Source organism: Phoenix dactylifera, chromosome 5, assembly GCF_009389715.1.
Source record: "Phoenix dactylifera cultivar Barhee BC4 chromosome 5, palm_55x_up_171113_PBpolish2nd_filt_p, whole genome shotgun sequence".
NCBI lineage: Eukaryota > Viridiplantae > Streptophyta > Magnoliopsida > Arecales > Arecaceae > Phoenix > Phoenix dactylifera.
The window spans coordinates 6,535,708-6,555,754 of NC_052396.1; the positions used below are offsets into that span (position 1 = coordinate 6,535,708).

At 45.6% G+C, this 20,047-nt stretch overlaps 3 protein-coding genes across 3 annotated transcripts; 2 read left to right on the plus strand and 1 right to left on the minus strand.

Moving 5' to 3' along the window:
- The first annotated feature begins 434 nt into the window (after positions 1-434).
- Positions 435-1,844, plus strand: LOC103699235. The gene has a single exon (XM_008781280.2). It carries the CDS (start codon positions 435-437, stop codon positions 1,842-1,844), a length of 1,410 nt encoding a protein of 469 aa, XP_008779502.2.
- A 7,661-nt stretch (positions 1,845-9,505) lies between these two features.
- LOC120110834 (probable aminotransferase ACS12) lies at positions 9,506-14,778 on the plus strand. The gene is made up of 4 exons (XM_039126659.1): positions 9,506-10,122; positions 10,203-10,337; positions 13,031-13,191; positions 13,281-14,778. The coding sequence occupies exons 1-4, from the start codon at positions 9,661-9,663 to the stop codon at positions 14,134-14,136; spliced, it is 1,614 nt and encodes a 537-aa protein (XP_038982587.1). The 5' UTR covers positions 9,506-9,660; the 3' UTR covers positions 14,137-14,778.
- An 842-nt stretch (positions 14,779-15,620) lies between these two features.
- Positions 15,621-19,121, minus strand: LOC103716891 (probable LRR receptor-like serine/threonine-protein kinase At1g12460). Its single transcript, XM_008805079.4, has 2 exons — positions 17,316-19,121; positions 15,621-17,214 (listed from the first exon to the last, which is right to left on the minus strand). Exons 1-2 carry the CDS (start codon positions 18,500-18,502, stop codon positions 15,735-15,737), a joined length of 2,667 nt encoding a protein of 888 aa, XP_008803301.2. The 5' UTR covers positions 18,503-19,121; the 3' UTR covers positions 15,621-15,734.
- Positions 19,122-20,047: the final 926 nt, after the last annotated feature.

The window sequence follows — 20,047 nt, forward strand, 5'->3', positions numbered from 1 at the left end:
TGTGCCGTACCCGCGGTGCAGGGCCTGGGCGACGAATCTGCTGGGCTATTTCGGTATAGCCCCCCCTCTCGAGGAGAGCACGGTGGCCATGCCCTCCTGAGTGAGGTACAGCCATGGGATGTGCAGGGTGGTACTGGCCCCGATGGAGTCTTCCGGTTTGGCCCTCTGCCCCTGGTTGCGGGTGAGCAGGGGGAAGCCTCCTCTAGTGGGAGTAGGGCCAGGGATCACCTCAGGCCTTTTCCGGAGGGGTGTCAGGCCGCGCCACCGAGACCAGGAGAGGGTACGGACTACATGACTACTGTGCAGCGTATCAGGGCGGCAGTCATGCAGACCACATCTGACGAGCAGGGGGTGGGCCCAGGCATCGTACTTGAGGCTGGGTCCGCGTACCAGGGGGAGGATGGGTCTGAGGCCGACTACATGGACTGTGATCCATGAGGATCCTAGCTTGGAATTGTAGGGGGGCGGCCAAGCCGTCCTTCATGTCTTCCTTCAAACGGTTAGTGCAAATTCACTGCCCAGAGATCTGCGTCCTTAGTGAGACCCGGCTATCTGGTGAGGGGCTTGCACGTCTGAGACGACGTCTGGGGAGGGACTGGGAGACATACGCAGTCGAGTCCCAGGGGTTGTCGGGAGGTATCTTGCTCCTGTGGAGGCGTGGGGTGGCGACCTTTGATGTCTTCCATAACTGCTCTCAACAGGTAGTTATGGTTGTATCGGCACCTGACGCTCCTCCGTGGGTTTTGTGTGGGGTGTATGCGAGCACGAATTACAGGGTCAGGAGATTCCTCTGGCAGGAGATTGCCAGTCTCACTGCCCAGGGTGTCCCGACAGTTGTAGTAGGTGACTTCAACTGCATCCTGAGTTCGGGTGACAAGAGGGGAGGGGTAGCCTTCACGGATAGAGTGGACAGGAGGGAGTTCCGCGATTTTGTGTCACGTACGGGCCTGGTGGACTTAGGTTACTCAGGACCTCAGTTTACTTGGTGCAATAATCAGCTTGGCAGTGCTAGGGTTTGGGAGCGCCTGGACAGGGCCTTTGCGTCCCCAGACTGGTTTCTTCTCTTTCCTACCTGCAGGGTCACTCACTTACCTCGGATCGCCTCGGACCACTGCCCCCTGCTGATTTCTACATCATTGGGACCCAGGCATTACAGCCCCTTCCGCTTTGATAAGGTTTGGCTATCGTACCCCCAGTCCTGGGATATTGTACGTGATGCATGGCGCCTCCCGGTGCGTGGCGATGCTATGCACCGGGTATCGCGCAAACTAGAGTTGGCCAAGAGGCGTCTCCGGCGATGGAACCGCGAGGTTGTGGGCGATATCTTCCGAAGAGTGGAGGGGGTTGAGACCGCGATCTCCGAGTTGCAGTCGAAAGAAGATTTGGAAGGCACACTTTCGACGAACGATATGAGTGACCTTCGGGGGCTCCTAGCGACTCACCACTCCCTTCTACGACAGCACGAGATCTTCTGGCGTCAGAAATCTCGAGTCCAGTGGGTGCGGGAGGGTGACCGCAATACTAGTTTCTTCCACCGGACTACGATCATTCGGAGGCAGCGGAGCACGATCCACTCGTTGCGAGATAGGTCGGGACATCGGGTGGAAGGTGAGCCCTCCATTCGTCAGATCTTGTTGGATTTCTTCCGCACCAGATGGACGGAGGAGGAGGAGTCCGACGACAGTAACCCCCTCCCTCCTCCGCGGGTGGATGTGAGGATTGAGGATGATGAGAACGCAGCCCTGGTCCGACCGGTGTCGGCACAGGAGGTACAGGAGGCAGTCTGGGCTTTGGCTCCAGACAAGGCTCCGGGACCAGATGGGTTCCCCCCGTTCTTCTTTTGACGATATTGGGGTATTATTCAGACATCGGTGGTAGAGGCCATTCAGTGCTTCTTCTCCCAGGCGGTGATGCCAGGGGATTGGAAGGCTACCTTCATCACGCTCATTTCGAAGCATCAGGAGGCGGCCGAGCCCTGCCACTTCAGACCCATTAGTTTGTGCACAACCTTGTATAAGGTAGTGGCCAGAATTATGGTTCGGAGGATGAAGCCCCTTCTGCCTGGCATCATCAGTCAGGAGCAGGGGGCGTTTATAGCTGGCAGAAACATTTCCCATAATGTTCTGCTGGCTCAGGAGATGATGTGGGACCTTCAGCGAGCATCGAAGCGACATAGCCTGATGGCTATTAAACTGGATATGGAGAGAGCTTATGACAGGATCAGATGGAGATTTCTTCAGCAGACACTGGAGGCGTACGGATTCCATAGGCAGTGGATCGGTTGGGTGCTGGGGTGTGTCAGGGGGCCAAAGTTTTCGATTTTGGTCAATGGCACACCTTCTCCTTTCTTTGAGTCTACTATGGGGCTGCGTCAGGGATGCCCTTTATCTCCTTACTTGTTTATTCTTTGTGCTGATATTTTGTCTCGTGATTTGCAGAGGGTGTGTGCCCGTAGGGAGCTGGAGGCCTATGTTCCCGCCCCGGGGGCTAGTCCTCTTTCCCACTTACTCTTCGCTGACGATTGTCTTCTTTTGGCCAGGGCGCGGGTTTCTGATGCACGGGTCCTTCGTAGGGTGGTAGCAGATTACTGTATGGCGTCGGGCCAGAGAGTTAACTTCCAAAAGTCAGCTGTCCGCTTCAGTCCGAGCACGGAGAGCAGGGTCAGACAGGAGATTCGTGGGATCTTGCAGATTCCTGAGCAGGAGGAGACATTGACCTACCTGGGAGTTCCCATCACAGGCCGCAGATTACGAGTGGCAGAGTGTTCCAGCCTGGTGCAGCGGGTGGAGAGCAGTTTTCCTATCTATGATGGGGAGACTGACTTTGATCAGATCAGTATTGGGGTCCATGCCAGTTTATCTCATGGCCAACACTGTGGTTCCGAAGACGACCTTACTGAGGATCGAGCGACTGTTGCGATGCTTCCTGTGGGGGTCACATGGCGGAGGCCGCGGGGTGCATCTGGTAGCCTGGGAGCACGTTTGCCGGCCTACCAGCGAGGGCGGTCTCGGGGTGCAGTCCCTGCTGGAGCGTCGCGAGGCTTTCATTGCTCGGCAGATATGGAGTCACACGGGCTGTGGAGTCAGGTGATGGCTGCCAGATATGGACGCGACGGCTCAGAGGTGGCATGGAGTGGGCGGTGAGTCTCCTTCATGTGGCGTGAGATTGAGAGGTATGTGCCGACGGTGTCGGCAAATACCAGGTGGATAGTCGGCGATGGGCGGAGTATTGATGTGACTGCGGACCCATGGGTGGACACTGTCCCACTGAGGTGCTGGCCGACCATGATTGATGCTGCGGCTGCGGAGGGACTGCGGGTTTTTGATCTTCTTGCCCCAGGAGAGTCAGCATGGGATGATGCCAGGTTACGTCAGCTGTTCGGGGGACACCTAGCTGAGAGGATCCGGTCTCTTCCGGTGCCAGGCTGTGGGGGGCCTGATGTCAGGGTTTGGGGCACCTCCTGCCGATCCAGGGTCCGACTGGGAGATCTCGCCGGTGTTATCCAGCAGGAGCATGAGCCAGGGCCGACTACACTTGGATCTGGAGGTCAGGGCTTCACCCGAGGGCTGCACTCTTCCTATGGAAGGTGGCGTGGGACCGTCTCCCGACGAGAGCAGCGCTGAGTAGGCGTGGATGTGGGATCCCGGCGGAGTGCGGGACATGCAGTGTGGAGGAGTCGGTCGACCACGTGCTTTTCCAGTGTACGTGGGCGAGGTCGGCATGGCAGTGGGCAGGGTTTCCGCCGGAGGTCTGGCATGGGAGGCCTCAGTTTTTACAGACGATGCAGCAGTGGTTGGTCCGCCCTCGGACATGTCAGGAGGCTATTCGAGCGACTTGCACAGCACATCAGATCTGGCTGGCAAGGAACGCTTGTACCCTCGGTGAGCGCAGGGTGTCACCGAGGTTCGTGGTGGAGCTAGCGCGCGTACAGGCATTGGAGATCAGATCCTCTTCAAATGGACCTCTGATAGCTCGGGACACCTGGGGTTCTCTTTCTGCTTCGGCAGCTTCTCAGATGGTGTTCTTCACCTGGGAACCCCCACCCCCGAGTTTCCTCAAGGTCAATTTCGATGGATCGGTTTTGGATGGAGGCGCGCGAGGCGGTGCGGGTTTTGTGATACGGGACCTGCACTCCAGAGTCGTGGCAGCAGGGGGTTGTCAGCTGTTCGGCACGTCGGTCCCCGGGGCAGAGTTACGAGCTGCCTGGGCCGGTCTTCGATATGCGAGGCAGGCTTTGCAGGCTGGCTCGATTGTTTTGGAGGGCGACTCAGCCACAGTTATCAGTTGGATTCAGAAGGGGCTGAGGGGTGAGGGCTCAGACCACCCCTTGGTTCGGGACATAGGGTTGATGTGTGGGGTTGGGGTGGCCATTCAGGCCAAGCATGTATTTCGAGAGGCTTCCATGCAATTCGCTGCGTAACAGGATTTCAGACTTCCACAGGTACCTTGGTACATTCATAGCATGCGTACATTGGAGGTACCTTTCCCCTTAAATAAATATAAAAAGAAGGCATCTATGACCGTTATAACTATTGTGAAAATATTGCCATAGCCATGTAAGTAGGATGGGACAAAGAACCCTTCATGAGTAGGCTTGGAAATGGGCTTTGGCGAACCCAAGAGCCATCAGGCTGGGCTTGCTTTGGATTGGATCTCGGATGAAGCCGAAACATGTTCACGTCATGCTCGGGCAAGTAGCTGACACTTGATCTGCATTGGTCCGTCCAGAAGCCCAAACCTGCCTCCGGTCCAAATCTCGAGCCTGGAGCTTAGCTCGAAATCTCGAATTCATAATGAGGATCCTCTGTCCCTTTGACCGGCCTTTCGGTCCTGACGGGCTTTTCGGGTCAAGCCTGATTGACTTTTGAGCTGGGCCAACTCAGACAGAGATTTGGAAAGAAATTTTGGATCTAAGCTTGGGCCGAAGCCCGAAAAATGTTTAGGCCGAGCTTGGGCAGACATGTGGCCCAGCTCGACCTAGCTCGATTCCAACTCTATACACCAGGGACTTTTGTCGAAATAAACTACTACATGTGCAATGCATTTGGCTAATCAAAAATTGACGCAAAATTGACTATCAAAATAAAATAAGTATGAACATGCACGAATAAGTAAGAACATGCACACGTACAAATTTTGCTAGTAAATAAAATAATGTTTTTTCATTTGTTATATAAACATCATACCAAATTACCAATTAGAAAATAATTAATACAACAATTAAAAGCAATTTGCTTAACGTAATCTCATCGATGCGGAGAAATCTTCATCATGCTGTTATTTTGCTCTTACGCATCAATGAATATTTTAGGTTGTTTCTCCTGTGTACATTTATGCAAACACCATAGATTGGTTCATCTCTGCATAGGCCTCTACAGATCATTATAAATATCATTAAAATAATCATTGTCTTATTGAAAAGAAAAAAAAAAGAAATGAATTATAGAAAAGTTTTATAAAAAGTCTTCGCATGACATCTGACTTTTGCGGGCTGGGATGAACATTTGTATTGCCTGAAACTATTGAAAGCTCTGGTTATTGCAAAATGATTCAAGAAAACGACATCAGATAATTGAACAACGGACAGACTATTCCGTGGTGGCATTATAGGCCAATAATGCACCAAGGACATGATGATCCATAATTACTTTATTCGATTGCATAAGCTCTCTACCTCAAACACATTGTTTTACTTCTTTTTTACGAAGATATCTGCAAATATTTATCGCAATTCTTTTAAAACAAAGGTGTTAATTGGTCAAGTTAGCCCAATGATCGGCTTCAAGAACCCGAACTCAAGCTCAAAATATGAAGTCTAAAAAAGTTTAGGACGGTGAACGGGAATGGCGAGAATGGAGACTAGATCTTTTGCAGGAGCGGGCTAAGGCAATGAGATTCTCTTTTTTCATATCTTTTTGTTCTTGCTATCCATCCCCTATGTATTCTCAACTGTGCCACAACGGCTAAAATTTTAAATGGCATGGTAATTATTAGATATGTCGAAGGACGAAGATTCTATAATATATAGATGACACTCTGGTATTTACTTTGGCTAGGAAGGAGCATATGGCTGCTTTGAAGATCATTCTCTACTATTTTGAAATAATATCTAGGTTTGTTATCAACTATCATAAAAGCTCCATCTCGGCTATTGGACACGACAACATAGCTACAATAAGACACGCAGGTTGGCTAAATTGTTGTTGCTCATCTCTTCCAATCAAATACCTTGGGCTTTCTCTATGTGGAGGTAAACATATTAAAGCTAATTGGATGGTCTTAATTCAAAGAGTTGAAGCTAGATTGGCAATATGGAACATCAAATTCTTGTCTTTTGGAGGGAAGGTTAATGTTAATCAACTCCGTACTCACATCTCTCCCAATCTACTTTATGTCAATTTACAAGCTTCTAGCATGGGTGATCAAGAGGATTGATAAATATTGAAGATATTTCCTATGGTCAAGCTCTTCAAGTTATCATGGAGTATTATGTAAGGTTAATTGGAGTACAGTTTATCTTTCAAAAAGAGGAGAAAGTTTGGGAGTCAAGGATTTGGCTTAATTTAATATGTCTCTATTATCAAAATGGGGATGGAGGTATATTTCAAATATCTCAAAAATTTGAAGAAAATAAGTACAATTTGCCTACTATAGAAAAGTTAAATTATCTATAAGTTAGAAACCTATTAGAAGGTGTTCTAATATTTGGCGTGATGTCATTAACACTCTCCTTGCCTTTTGGAATAGAGCTCAGTTTAAAATTGGCAATGGGCAGAATACATTGTTTTGGAAAGATGCTTGGGTTTGTGATGCACCCCTCCAATTTATATTTCCAACTTTATATAATCTTAGCAGGAGAAAAAATAGCACGGTCACCGATCATTATAACCTACATTATATATCTTAGAGGCTGAAAAGGCCATCCTTTGCCTCCTTGGAAGCTTGAACCCAGTTCACTAATCTTTCATCTCTCTTGATTTCGGTCACTCTTAATCAGGTAAAAGATCAAATATGTTGGAAATTGAGTAGCAATGGATCCTTCTTCACAAAATCGCTTTTACCATTTTTTGAACACCAGGTGTATATCTAATGTAGATTTGCTCACTCATTGTGAAAGCTTTCGATACAACTTAAAATCAAATGCTTTCTTTGGTTGTGTTTGAAAAGAAAACTTAATACTAGAAGACAACCTTACAAAAAAATGGGTAGCATCTTGGCAATTGTGTTCTATGCTATGATACAAATGAGACTATTGATCATCTTTTCTGCACCTATAAGTTTTTTTTCACTATATGGAAGATCATTTGTTCTTCTCTTGAGATGTTTCATCCTCAACTAGGTTTTCAAAATCTATGCATTAATTGGAGGCTGAACCATTTCACAAAATATGCTCAGTCCACCATTCTCATACTGATTGCTGCTATATGTTGGACCTGCTGGAAGGAGCAGAACTTTAGAATTTTTTTAAATAAAAGATCTTCAATTACTTTAAGTGCTGCAAAGGGACTTAGATGTTTCAGTGACTGGTCAGGGTTATGCGATCCTAATATATAGATGGAGCTGGGAAGATCTAGTCCAAAGTAACGAATGTTGCCTCTAAGCTTGTGGATGACTAATAAAGTTGAACAGAGTAGTAGATGAATTTCAGATTATTTGGATTTTTGTGCTAATTTTTTCTATGAAATGCTCTCATTCCAGATTGTTCAAACAGAGGGCCCCGTTTTCTCTTATCATCATGGTTCTGCCTTGGTTGCATACGATAAAAGTTCGAGTCAGCTGCATCTCCTATGAGTTATTCTCTTGTAAATCAAATATAATTAGAGCATATTATGTTGTGACTGCTATTCAACTAGCAAGTTTTAACTTTACAACTTCAAATAACTTTTTACTCCTCTCTCCACTGTATATATTTCCTTACGATGTACATCCCCTCTTTCTCAATAAAATATGGGTGCTCTTTTTTTGGGCCTCCCTTATCATCAAAAAAAGAAGAAGAAGGGGATAGAGCAAGTTCACTCGAGGATGGCAAAATTTGATCATAAGTTAAACATTAACAAACTAGATCATTTTTGAGTCAAGTTTAGGTTTGAAGTCTGGATAAAAACTTTTGATCCGGACTTCAAACGGAAAATGGTCCAAGCTTTGGCCTTAATGTACGGATTATAAAAATTCTCGGTCACTTTTCAGTATTAATTTTCCAATTCAACTCGAGTTTAATTGACCAAGTGCTGTAAGGTCACGTCAAGCAGCACAGACACTGTTGGCTACTAGTTAACTTGGGATATTGTGACAGGGGCCAAGACGGACGGCTCCGAGCGCAGGTAGGAGGAGACAATGGAATGGGCCCTGGGCTCTTGTTCCAAGGAAAAAGATGCGGTGGGCCCCCGGATTGATTGGTGCCGAAGGGGTTCGATGCCCGTGTGGCGGGACGCGAGGAGGCTTTGGATTCGAGTGCTGGGGGGGCGCATGGCAAAGAAGTGGACGGATTCTTCGCAGTGGAGAAGATCCCCTGCGATCTGGGAGCATTCACAGCAGCCCGCACCTGGCTCCATCGGCTCCCCACGGGATGGGCCCGATGCTAGTTCTTTCCCGCCGCTAGCTTAATTTGGAGGGACGCCGGAGTGGTCGAGGTCCAGATTGTCCAATTTGAATTACCTTTACCTTTGCATCACAGCTAAGCGGGACGCGGCTTAGAACAGTTTCCAAACTCGGTTCTGGTTCCAGGTGATGCCCTAACCCTATGCGTAGCTATATAGTACTTATTAACTTTTTTAAAAAATAAATAATTAAATTAATATACTATTAACTTGATTTATTATCTATTTAGTAATATTTTTGATTTTATGGTTATAAAACTTAATTATCCAACTTATATCCGTATTTTCGGTATCCGATTTATATTGTTTAAAATAAATATGGATATATATTTTTGCATCCGACTAATATTCGTACCTGTATCTCTACTTGTCAAACAAAATAAATACGGATATGGATATACTAGTATTCGATCCATATCTTATCCGCTTTTAGCCTTAAATGCGAAAGCATGTCATAATGTTTGTTCCAAAATAATGGTAGAATTCCAATTGTGCCATACATACTAGCGAGAATAATTATGAGAGGATGAGATAGAAGCAGAAAAATCAATAGTTTAGCTGAAATCTCATCAACAACAAATTATGAAAATAATAGTTTTCCATGTATTTTGTCTCTCTCTCTCTCTCATCCATACAGTGGTGAATCAGGATGGTAATAATGTTTGACCATAAATATTTTGCAAAAAATTAGATAATTTGTGGACACCATGTACATGTGATTCCAACACATCGTGTATATAGAGGTAATCCAGTTTATCCGACCCAGCGACTAGCAGTTAATAATACAAAAGACCAGGCTCATTAGTAATATCGCTAAGGAGCAAGGACGTTCTGGTAAATCCATCAATCTTCCCCACTCCCCCAAAAAAATCCAAATACCACAAGACCAGAGGATGCGCCCAGCCCGGCAAAATTGTCTTCCTCCTTCCCTCTCCCCCGCTCTCTCCGATGGACCGAGCTTTATTAAACCCACCAAACTCTTACCAAATATAAAGTTCAATAAAAAGCGGCCGTCAGACCCAAAGGAAAGCCACTCGTAAACCCTCCTCGTCGCCCTCCCCCAATGACCCGAACCCCCTCCCCGGAGTCCGCCGGCGAGGAGGAGAAGACCGCCGAAACCTGGCCGTCCGGCGGAGGGGGCACGGCGATGCGGCTCGTGGTCCCACTCCAGGGCGTGGTCCAGGGCCGGGGGGGCCTCGTCCTCGGCTCCCTCCTCCCCTGCGCCCTCTTCTACGTCCTCCAGCTCTACCTCAAGCGCAAGAACCGCTCCTCCTCCTCCTCCTCCGCGGCTTCCGCAGCCGCCAGCGTCTCTGAGCTCCCCAATGGTATTCCCCGGACCACCTCCCGGGGTATCCTCTCTTCGAAAACCTCCGTCGGCCCGGCACCGATCTCCTCCCGGGCGTCCTCCGTCGCCGGACCCAGTGATTCCCCGTACTATGTTGGCTATAAGAAGTGCCTGGAGGACCCCTACCATCCCGCTTCCAATTCCGATGGCGTCATGCAGCTCGGATTGGCCGAGAACCAGGTATTCTCTTAGCTCTCTTTTCATATTTTTGATCTGTTTTGGATGTGGAGATTTAGGTCAGCTTGTTGGTTTTAGAGCAGTTGTCGCTGGATTTGCTCCGCGATTGGCTTGCTGAGAATTTGAAGGATCTGGCGCTGGATGGCGAGGAGGGAAATTTGAGTATCAGTGGCTTGGCAACTTATCAGCCGTTTGATGGATTGATGGAATTGAAGATGGTAAGCAAAGGGATGGATTTCGTTCTCTCTCTTTCACTTAGGTCCTCGCTTTTCCTTTTTGCTTATTTTTGTCTGCGAGCTTTGTTCTTCTTTCTTTCTTTCACTCATTAATTCATTCTTTTCTTTAACATTTCTCGTACCATTTATGTATTTGGTGTAACTCAAGAAACTTCACATTAGATGCTTTGTGATACATAGAGCAAATTAAATAGTTAATTACTATGTTTTCTCGAATGGCAGTCCTTCCATTTGATTCAATGACAGTTAGTTTCTTATAAAAAAACCTAGATACAGATATGCAAGTCCATACGAAACATAAAATTTCTGTGCAAGTTGTAAAGGTATATAAGGAGTAAATTTTTTTAAAAAATTCTGAAAGCTATATATTCAAAGCTCTCAAAATCAAACAATATATTTGCTTTTAAACTGTCACCAGAATGATAAACTGGAGCGAAATAAATAACAAATTAGTAATCAAATATTGATTGGCATATTTGTTTTTTTATTTTGATAATTTGATTAATAAATGAACACAGAATTAAGTAGAAAATTCATGAAGTCAAGATACTCATTTATCAAGAAAATTCCCCACTTATACTATATTTGTGCGAGCAAGCCGTCTGTTGGTAGTATTTGCAAGAATGTAGGTGAGCATATTTGAATATTCAGGGACATATTTAACGATTGGCAAGGTCTATATTTGTAGAAATATTACAAAAAACCTTCTGGCCTTCATCTTCCTTAGGTCAAAGGGTCAATTCATCTCACCTAGGGTATCTTGTACCCTATGTCGATAAACCCTTGCAACTGTTGTCTCATAATGCAGGGTATCCAAATCTGTGTTTTGAATGCATGCCAACAAATAGCCTCCTTGTCTAGCCTCCAACTCCTAATAGATATGGTTGTTAAAAACTAAGAATGGAAGATTGAGCTGGAAGGTTGATTGTTAGGAGTTGGAGGGTTTTGACAACCATGACTTTTCAATGATGATACACTCATGAATTGAACGTCGCAGTACACTCCTTGGTATGAGAATTGGTGCTTGACAACATCAACTATGATGACTACCATCGATAGAAGTGGAAGACTGTAACTATTAGAGTTCTCCTTTGGTCTATTCATGAGTATAGCATAACCTAGAATTTACCATCCTTAGCAAGATCTCAGAGATTCGCTTCTCGTCATTGTTTGTGGAGGTGTCAACAACACCCCATTTGCAACTGCACCATCGCCTTCTCTGCTTTAAATATTTCTTATATGAAAGAAAATGATTGCTAGTCATTGGTGCATCCTTGATATACCTGAAATATTTAACTTATTTGCTACACAGTATTATGGATTAGAGAGGTTTGGTCCAAGTTAATGAAAAACCTAAGTTGGAAGATGAGTCGATGACATTCATGAGGTTATTAAAAGATTGGATTAGTTCCAATTCATGTAAGTCAACAACCAATGCAGAAGAACATATCCTTAGCTTTGTCTGGCCAAACACAAGCCGTCACTAGGTCAAAGCTGCTCATTCCCTAGTACTTTCTTGGGGTTACAACCAAAACTTAAAACTTACCTGCTATAACCTGCCTCAAGCTTTTGACAAAAGCAACCTAAGCAAACCCAAATATATGCTACTAAAACTATTTAAAAAAAAAAAAGAAGTCTGAACCAAGAAAGTTGAAAAACTGGAGTGAAGATCTTAATTTCCTCATATCTTTTATTTGGATTTTGCTGTTAATATATCAAAATTTTGACTTGAATGCTTGAGATCTATTGTGAGTTAGACTTTACGAAAGAATTTTCCACTGATAAATTTAGCTTTATCAGCTTTTGTTAGGTAATATTGACAACCACGGTCTCTTTTGTTTCTCAATATCTTCCTCCAGTGCTTCGAAGTTTACCTTAACATCCACTGATTAAAAGTTACTATTGGAGGATGTGCAACTTCTAGAACTTGCTAGTTGTTTTGGTTTTGAAGTTTGAAGTTAGCTTTGGGATGTGTTCTTGACCCTCCTTTACCTAGACCTGTGTTCCATGGAGTCAAGCATGAGTTTCAGGTCTAGATGCAACTTTAAATGTCCAATCCTTTTATTAAGTATTTCAACTTGCGAGCATGATACAGGAAATGCTCATGGACCAATTCCCAAATCAGACCGATCAAAGTAGGCCTTATGCTGCATCTCACATGGCTACCTCCTTTCCTCTCCATCATGGGGCATCAGGATACATATCCAAGTGTCAAACTCAAATCCATGTTGAACGATCAGTTGCGCGTACTTTGCAGTAATAGCAATGGTCTGGGTAACATAGCCCTAAATTTCCTTGCTATTCAAAGTCATCTATATTGGAGTGCTGTGCCTTGAATTGTAATGGATTTCTTGATGAGCTAGGCTGTTCTCAAAATGAATCCAGTTCATCTTTAACCAAAAACTTAAGCCCAACCTGGCTTAAACTCGTTTGAGCTTCAAAGATTCGGTCCAAAATATTTCTGGCTGGGTCTTTGGTTACTTGTGCCAGCATGGCTCATCGACAGCATAGCCCTAGTTATGACTATACTAACCAATTATGAGCTAGTATCTGTAAAGTCACAGCAAATAGGTAGGAAAAGGCATGTAATATATAGTGTTTTTGTTTGTTTATTGCGACTCCTGGCTAAGCTAGAAATGCTTGTCGATTAACAATTTTGTACTTTTTTTTTACAGGCTGTGGCTGGATTTATGAGTCATGTCATGCAACGATCAGTCTCAGTTAATCCATCAAGAATCATATTGACAGCAGGTGCAACTCCTGCAATTGAGACCCTCAGTTTCTGTCTTGCAGACCCTGGAGATGCGTTCCTTGTACCTTCACCATATTATCCAGGGTGATTTTTCTTCTTGTAACAAATTATTCCTTTTTGATCTGCGATACCAAGACATCCATTTCATATTCTTACAGTATTGATGTGTGCAGATTTGATAGGGATATAAAGTGGCGAACTGGCATAGATCTAATACCTGTACCGTGCCGAAGCATTGACAACTTTAGTTTGAATATCGCCACTCTTGAAAGAGCATATAATCAGGCAAAGAAGCGAGGCATAAAGGTCCGTGCTGTTCTTGTTTCAAACCCCTCCAACCCTGTGGGCAATCTACTGAATAGGGAAACACTCTATGATCTTCTTGACTTTGCCACTGCAAAGAATATCCATCTGATTTCTGATGAAGTATATGCCGGATCAATCCACGGAAATGTAGAATTTGTTAGCATTGCAGAGGTTCTTCAGACACAAGATTTTGACAGGAGCAGGGTTCATATAATATATTGGCTGTCAAAAGATCTCTCTCTTCCGGGCTTCAGAGTGGGAGTCATCTATTCCTTTAATGAACATGTCCTGGCAGCTGCTTCAAAATTTGCAAGATTCTCGTCCATTTCAGCTCCCACTCAGCACTTGCTGGTCTCAATGCTTGCAGATTCAAAATTTATTACTAGGTATATCATGCAAAACAAAACGAGGCTTCAGAAAATGTATGCTTTGTTTGTGAATGCGCTCAAACAGTTAGGTATTGAGTGTGTAAAAAGCAGTGGTGGATTTTACTGTTGGGCAGACATGAGCAAGTTCATTCGACCATACAGCGAGAAAGGGGAGCTCGAGCTGTGGGATAAACTGCTTAATGTAGCTAAGATTAATATAACACCTGGATCATCATGCCACTGTATCGAACCTGGATGGTTTAGGTGTTGTTTTACAACATTGTCGGAGGGTGATATACCTGTAGTTATCCAACGCATGATGATAGTTATTAATAGCCATAACAATCGTCGTTGAAATGCTAGAAGGTGACTTCCATGATACATCAATTAGGTCTGTGATTTTTTATTATTCTGACTCAGCAAGATTTCTGCCATAGATAGCAGGGGTGATGGTAATTATCTCTCAATACTGCCATCTATTTTGCCAATCCTAGAAATAGGCAGGTGAATATGTTGTTGAGCTCTCAGCTCTGGAATCACTACATGGAAGCATACAGGTTGAGGTGCAGGGTGAGATATAACTAATCTTAGATGATCCTTGAGTAGGTCCTGTGGTGATCAATCTCCTGCTTTGACAGTTGCTGATAAATACATTGTTTTTGTTGCTGCTGGTGCTGAATGGAAAGCATATAGGCAGAATCTTCTTTATGAATACCTGCAACGGTGGGAGGAATCACGAGCAGTCTCTATATTTCTACTGTAAGAGCAACCAGTCCAGAAGTTCTCTGCTGTATGTGGAATATATGATGCTTAAGGGAAATATAAAAATCGATTGTCTCCAGATAGATTGCAGTTCAAATTCTCTGATATGATATGTGCTGACATTCGTACTTCAAGCAGCTACTAGTGATAGACCAAGTCCATTCAACAGGGCTACAGACCCAGACATTTTATAGTGGCTGAGCTGAGCTCCTAATCTATGAACTTTCTTTGGCTAGCTTGCTGGTGTCTAGTCACTCTAGTGTAGTTAAAGCAACCTGGTTGACTATTAACTAATCAGACCTGATCCCAGATATAATCCATTTAAAAGGTCTTAAGGGCCTGGAGCTGAGTGGATTTGTAGTCTCTTAAATTGGCTCCTCATCTACCAGTCTTCCATTAGCTAGATTGCTGGTGTCTACTTTAGTCAAGCAAGCAGGTTGAATATTACCAGCAAGACCTGATCCTGGAGTCTGAATACGGTAGTGTCATTTTTGGTTTTTTTGGTTGAAGATTCAGGTAAATCAAAGGCAGCTGCCGTAATAGCAGGAACCATATATCGTTTCAGATGCATGCATCAAAGTGTATAAAATATCTGTTAATGGATACTTCTCAAAGTAAAATTTAATGTGCAGTGGTATAAAAAAAACAAAACCAAATAGCTGGTCTCTGAGAAATTACCATCGAGTGGCTTTTTGTCTTAACACCAACTGGCTTCATTTTAGAGTTCAATTTGCGGCTCAACAATATGGCTTGTCCCAGAACATTCTCGGCATGGCACTCAAAACTGAGGAACAGTTATTGCTATATGTAATCTCTGGGCTGCAGTTCTGGGCGTACATAACAAATTCCAATAAACAAAAAAAAATTAAACATCTAAATAAATAAAAACTTTAGAAAACCGCACCAACAATCAAGAAAACAGACATCTAAATCAAGAAACCAGTTATTATCCGTGGGCTGCAGTTATTGTTATCTTAGAAAGAAGCGACAGATATTGCAATAAATCAACTTTTATTTCAATAAACATCTAAATTGCACATAACAAATTCCAATAAATACGGTGACCAATGAAAAGAATGAAGGAAAGAATGTAATTTTCTTTTTCTTTTTTGTTTCTCTGTTCTAAACACTTGCATTAGCCACCAACAATCCCACCAAACCCAAGCGTCCATCACCTCTTTGCCACGAACATCATGAATTGGTTTTGATCGACTCCAAAAACTGCACCACTTCCGCCATACTCGGCCGCCTCAAAGGATCCTCGGAAGTGCAAATCAACCCCATCTTGAGGACCTGAATCAATTCAGTCTCCACGAAGCCCCTTAGATTTCGATCGAAACAATCGGATGCGGGGCCATCCTCCAACGCCCCTCTCACGTAGTCACGTAGCACCACCACCTCCGCCGCCCCCGGGCTGTCCACCGGTTTCCGCCCGGTCGCCAGCTCCAGCAAAATCACCCCAAAGCTGTAGACGTCGCACCTGTCGCTGTATCTTAAGCTCTGGGACGCCAACTCCGGCGCCACATATCCTACGGCGGTATGAAACTTGGTCAGGACATGGCCGCCCAGGATCGGCAGCAACTTCCCCAGCCCGTAATCAGCTAACTTAGCCTCAAACCCTTCATCCAACAGGATGTTCGTGGACTTGATGTTGAGGTGCAGGATTTGGGGCCTGCAGTCATGGTGAAGATAAGCGAGAGCCCTCGCTGTTCCAAGAGCTATGTCGAATCTCCTGGACCAGAACAGCTCTCCCCTGCCGCCGCTGCTGCTGCTGGCAGAATAAGTAATGCGAGAACCATGGAGGTGGTCATAGAGGCTGCCGTTGGGGATGAATTCGGATAGAATCAGCTGCATTGTGGATGACCAGTAGTAGCCCTGGAATGCCACCAGATTGGGGTGGCGGAGGCCACCAAGCCGGCCCATCTCCTGCTCGAACTCGTCCTGGTTCCTTATTCTCCCGAGTGTCTCCAGCTTCTTCACAGCAATGAGGACGCCGCCCTCGAAGCTGGCTCTGTAGACTGTTCCGATCGATCCACCTCCAACCAGGCAGTCCTTGTCGAGCAATGCCTTGGTCCCCGCCTCCCAGTCTTCGTACTTGGAAGGTAGACTCTTGCTGAAAAGAACCAGCTTTCCGATGATCACACCTGAACCGGTGGAAGCTGGAGGGGTGCTCTCAGAAACCGGAATCTCTTCTTCCTCCCGTCTCTTCTTCCTATATGCCCGGATGTTCATCGCAGTTACCACGCAGACGCCGATGAGAATCACGGCGGCGGCGACAATGACCACTATGGTAGACGTACTCAACTGCCTTGGTCGCCGGGAAGGACCGCCCGAGCAGGAATTATCTAAAGGAGGGCCGCAGAGAAATGGATTGTGAGAGAAGGCCGATGGACCGAAATGTTGGATGGTGGGAGAGGAAGGGATGGCGCCGCTGAGGTTGTTGTAGGAGACATTGAAATAGGTCAGTAGTGTTAGATCCCCCAGCGAGTCGGGGATGGTTCCTGTCAGTGAATTCTCCGAGAGGTCGAGGAATTTGAGCTTGGTGAGGTTGCCAAGTATCGTCGGGATGCTCCCATCGAGCCGGTTTCGATGGAGGTCGAGGTATAGGAGGTACGTGATGTTGTAGAGAGTGTCAGGGATTTCTCCCTGCAAGCGATTTCCTGATAAATCCCTGCAAAACCACAATTCTGTGAATCCTTCAATCAAATTCCTGAAAGAAATGATCTTTTTGAAGGTTTGTGGATTTAAGTTTTAACTGTGGCAAGGACTCACAGCTCGAGAAGGAAGCGACATTGGCTCAGGGCATTTGGAATCTCGCCAGAGAGTTGAAGGTTTTCGACGTCCAGAACCAGAAGCAGCTCCGCGCCTGCAAGCTCCGGCGGAATTGAGCCTCCAATGGCGGCATTGTTCCCTAACCTGAGAACATTGAGAGACTTCAAGCTCCCAATCTCGGCCGGAATTCCTCCACTGAGATCATTGGAGCCTAAATCCAAATACTTCAGGCCTTGGCAATTTGCGATGCTGGAAGGGATTTCGCCATCCAATTTATTGCCAGAGACATCAAAATGCCCTAACCTCTCGCTGCAAGTCTTGATCGCCGGGATTTGCCCCTGGAATTTATTAGAAGATACATTGAAGTAGGTGAGGTTTTGGAGGGCCAGGAGATCGAAAGGCACCGATCCGGAGAAGGAGTTGCTCCCGAGATCAAAAAGGTCCAAGCTGTGGCACCTAGAGACCTTATCGGCGACGGTTCCCGTAAGCAAATTGTTCCTCAGCGAGACATAGTTGATGGCCGGCGGCTCGCAGATCTCGGGCAAGAATTCGCCGGTGAGACTGTTGAAGGAGAAGTCGAACCCGACGAGGTTCGAGCAGTTGGCGATGGAGGACGGGATCGGGCCGGAGAGATTGTTGTGGGAGAGGGAAACGAAGCGGGTCTTGAAGCAGTTCTTGAAGAGGTTCTCGGGGATCTCGCCGGAGAAGGAGTTCATGGAGAGATCAAGGAGCCGGAGGCCGGGGAAGTCGCCGAGGAAGGGCGGGACGGGGCCGGAGAGCTCGTTTTTGCTGAGGTTCAGCTTGTGGAGGGTGGTGAGGGCGGCGAACTCCGGCGGGATGCCGCCGGAGAAGCGGTTGCCGAAGAGGGAGATGATCTGGAGGGAGGGGAGGCCAGCGAGGGCGGCGGAGAGGGTGCCGGCGAGAGAGGCGCTGTGAATGAGAACCTTCTCGACGTCGCCGGAGGGACCACACGTGACGCCGGCGAAATCGCTGCAGGGGTCGCGGCCGGGAGCGGCGTACCAGGAGGCGAGGGCGCGGCCGGGGTCGGCGGTGACGTTGCCCTTGAACTCGAGGAGAAGCTCCTCCTCCTCCTCTGTCGCAGGCGTGACCGGAGACAGGCGGAGGAGGAGAAGGAGGAGGAGGAGCGCGGAAGCGGCGGGAAGGAGGAAAGGGCGGCGGCTTGTCATCCTGGCCGGCCGTTAATCGAGGGTGGTGCGGTCACCGCCCTCGGCATCCCCGCTAGAAAGCGAGTAGAAGGTAGAGAGCAGTAGGTGTGGGCTTCAAGTGACTGGTTCTAATGGGGCTGGGGAATTCCTCCGGTGAGCGGTAAAAAAAAGGGCCGAAGCACGTGCTTAGTCGTGGGGAAATTGGCATTTTAATGGGGAAAGGAAGGAGCTCATGGTGTTTTGGTGGTGGCAGCGATAAAATTCTTCTTTTTTATTATTATTGGAAGAATAATTGAATTTTTCTGCTTCCAAGTTCCAACCATCAGAGAGAAGAAAGATGTAGGAATTGAAAGAATGAGAAACCGCGTGGGAGAAGTCTTAGCTGTTTCTATTCAGATTAAAAGGAAAATAAAGCTTGGAAATTTGATTATTTTCTTTTTATCAGGAGGGAAAGGGAGAGGAGGGGATTGTTGTTTCCTGTACTACTTTATGGGAGCGGAGAGAGTACGGACCAGAAAATAAACAGAGAGAAGAAGAGATGGGAGCAAGGAATTATAAGCGGAAAAGGTTGTTGCTTTGGGAAAGAGAGAAGAAAGTGAGGGAGCGGGTCAGCTGTATAGACTTCGGACAAAGAAATAGCTATGGCATTTGATGTGGCAGATTAATAAATCACATTAAAGATCTGGAAAACTATTCTAGAATTGAAGAATGGTCTGAAAATTTATTACAATTAGTTCATTTGTAGCTTTGCTATTTATTCCTCCTGGGTTTACCAATCAATGAAAATTTGATTTTTTTTTTTTTTAAAATTATTGATGGGTTAAATATAGCAGGCATTTTTTATTAATATATTATTTGTTGGATTTTCCCCACCTCCATAGCTAATCTCATTAAGATTGTTTTATGATGTAGATCACCTAGAATTTACTTATTTAAAATTTTCAGTAAGATATATGCTGCACATAATAGGTGACTTTTTCATGCAAGAAATATGTAGATAACATTGCTAGCAGAATCAATTCATGAAACAAAAAAATATAACAACTAGCATATATCAGCGCCATTGTGAAGGTAAAAAGAAGATTAAAAAAATGGGAATATTATTTCTTTTAAAAGAAAAAGCTATGCAGCCCCACCATATTACTTGTTTCAATTATCCATCAAATGGCAACCCATGAATGGTCCCATCCATATATAAAAAAATGCCACAATTCTCTCCCATTACATCAAACAAACTACTAAGCAGCGCAAAACAGCATTGCATGGCATCAGCCTGTGGGTCAACCATTTGACACATAATTCCATGCTCTGAGTGCCATAGCTTCATAGCCAGGTTGTCTAAGCATTTGAAGATGAGTAGGAGACCAAACTTTTGTAATCATGGATTCATACCTTAAACAACAATCCCTGAGGTAGTATTATATAAATACGACATGTGGATTCACAGTTATTTTTTGGTCCTCTCTCTTGCTGTGCGTGATGAACAGGAAATGCAGTACCATTTTTGTCTTGGTTCCATACTTCCAAGCACCAAAGGAGATGACAGGGAGAAGGAGACTGCTTTGT

What these genes read in the sequence shown, in the direction of transcription:
- LOC120110834 (XM_039126659.1), top strand. Translation starts at nt 9,661, where the DNA reads ATGACCCGAACCCCCTCCCCGGAGTCCGCCGGCGAGGAGGAGAAGACC. An exon ending in TCGGATTGGCCGAGAACCAG is followed by an intron (nt 10,123 to 10,202) that starts GTATTCTCTTAG and finishes GTTTTAGAGCAG; the next exon opens with TTGTCGCTGGATTTGCTCCG. An exon ending in GATTGATGGAATTGAAGATG is followed by an intron (nt 10,338 to 13,030) that starts GTAAGCAAAGGG and finishes TTTTTTTTACAG; the next exon opens with GCTGTGGCTGGATTTATGAG.
- LOC103716891 (XM_008805079.4), bottom strand. Translation starts at nt 18,502, where the DNA reads ATGACAAGCCGCCGCCCTTTCCTCCTTCCCGCCGCTTCCGCGCTCCTC. An exon ending in TGTCGCTTCCTTCTCGAGCT is followed by an intron (nt 17,215 to 17,315) that starts GTGAGTCCTTGC and finishes GTGGTTTTGCAG; the next exon opens with GGATTTATCAGGAAATCGCT.
- LOC103699235 (XM_008781280.2), top strand. Translation starts at nt 435, where the DNA reads ATGAGGATCCTAGCTTGGAATTGTAGGGGGGCGGCCAAGCCGTCCTTC.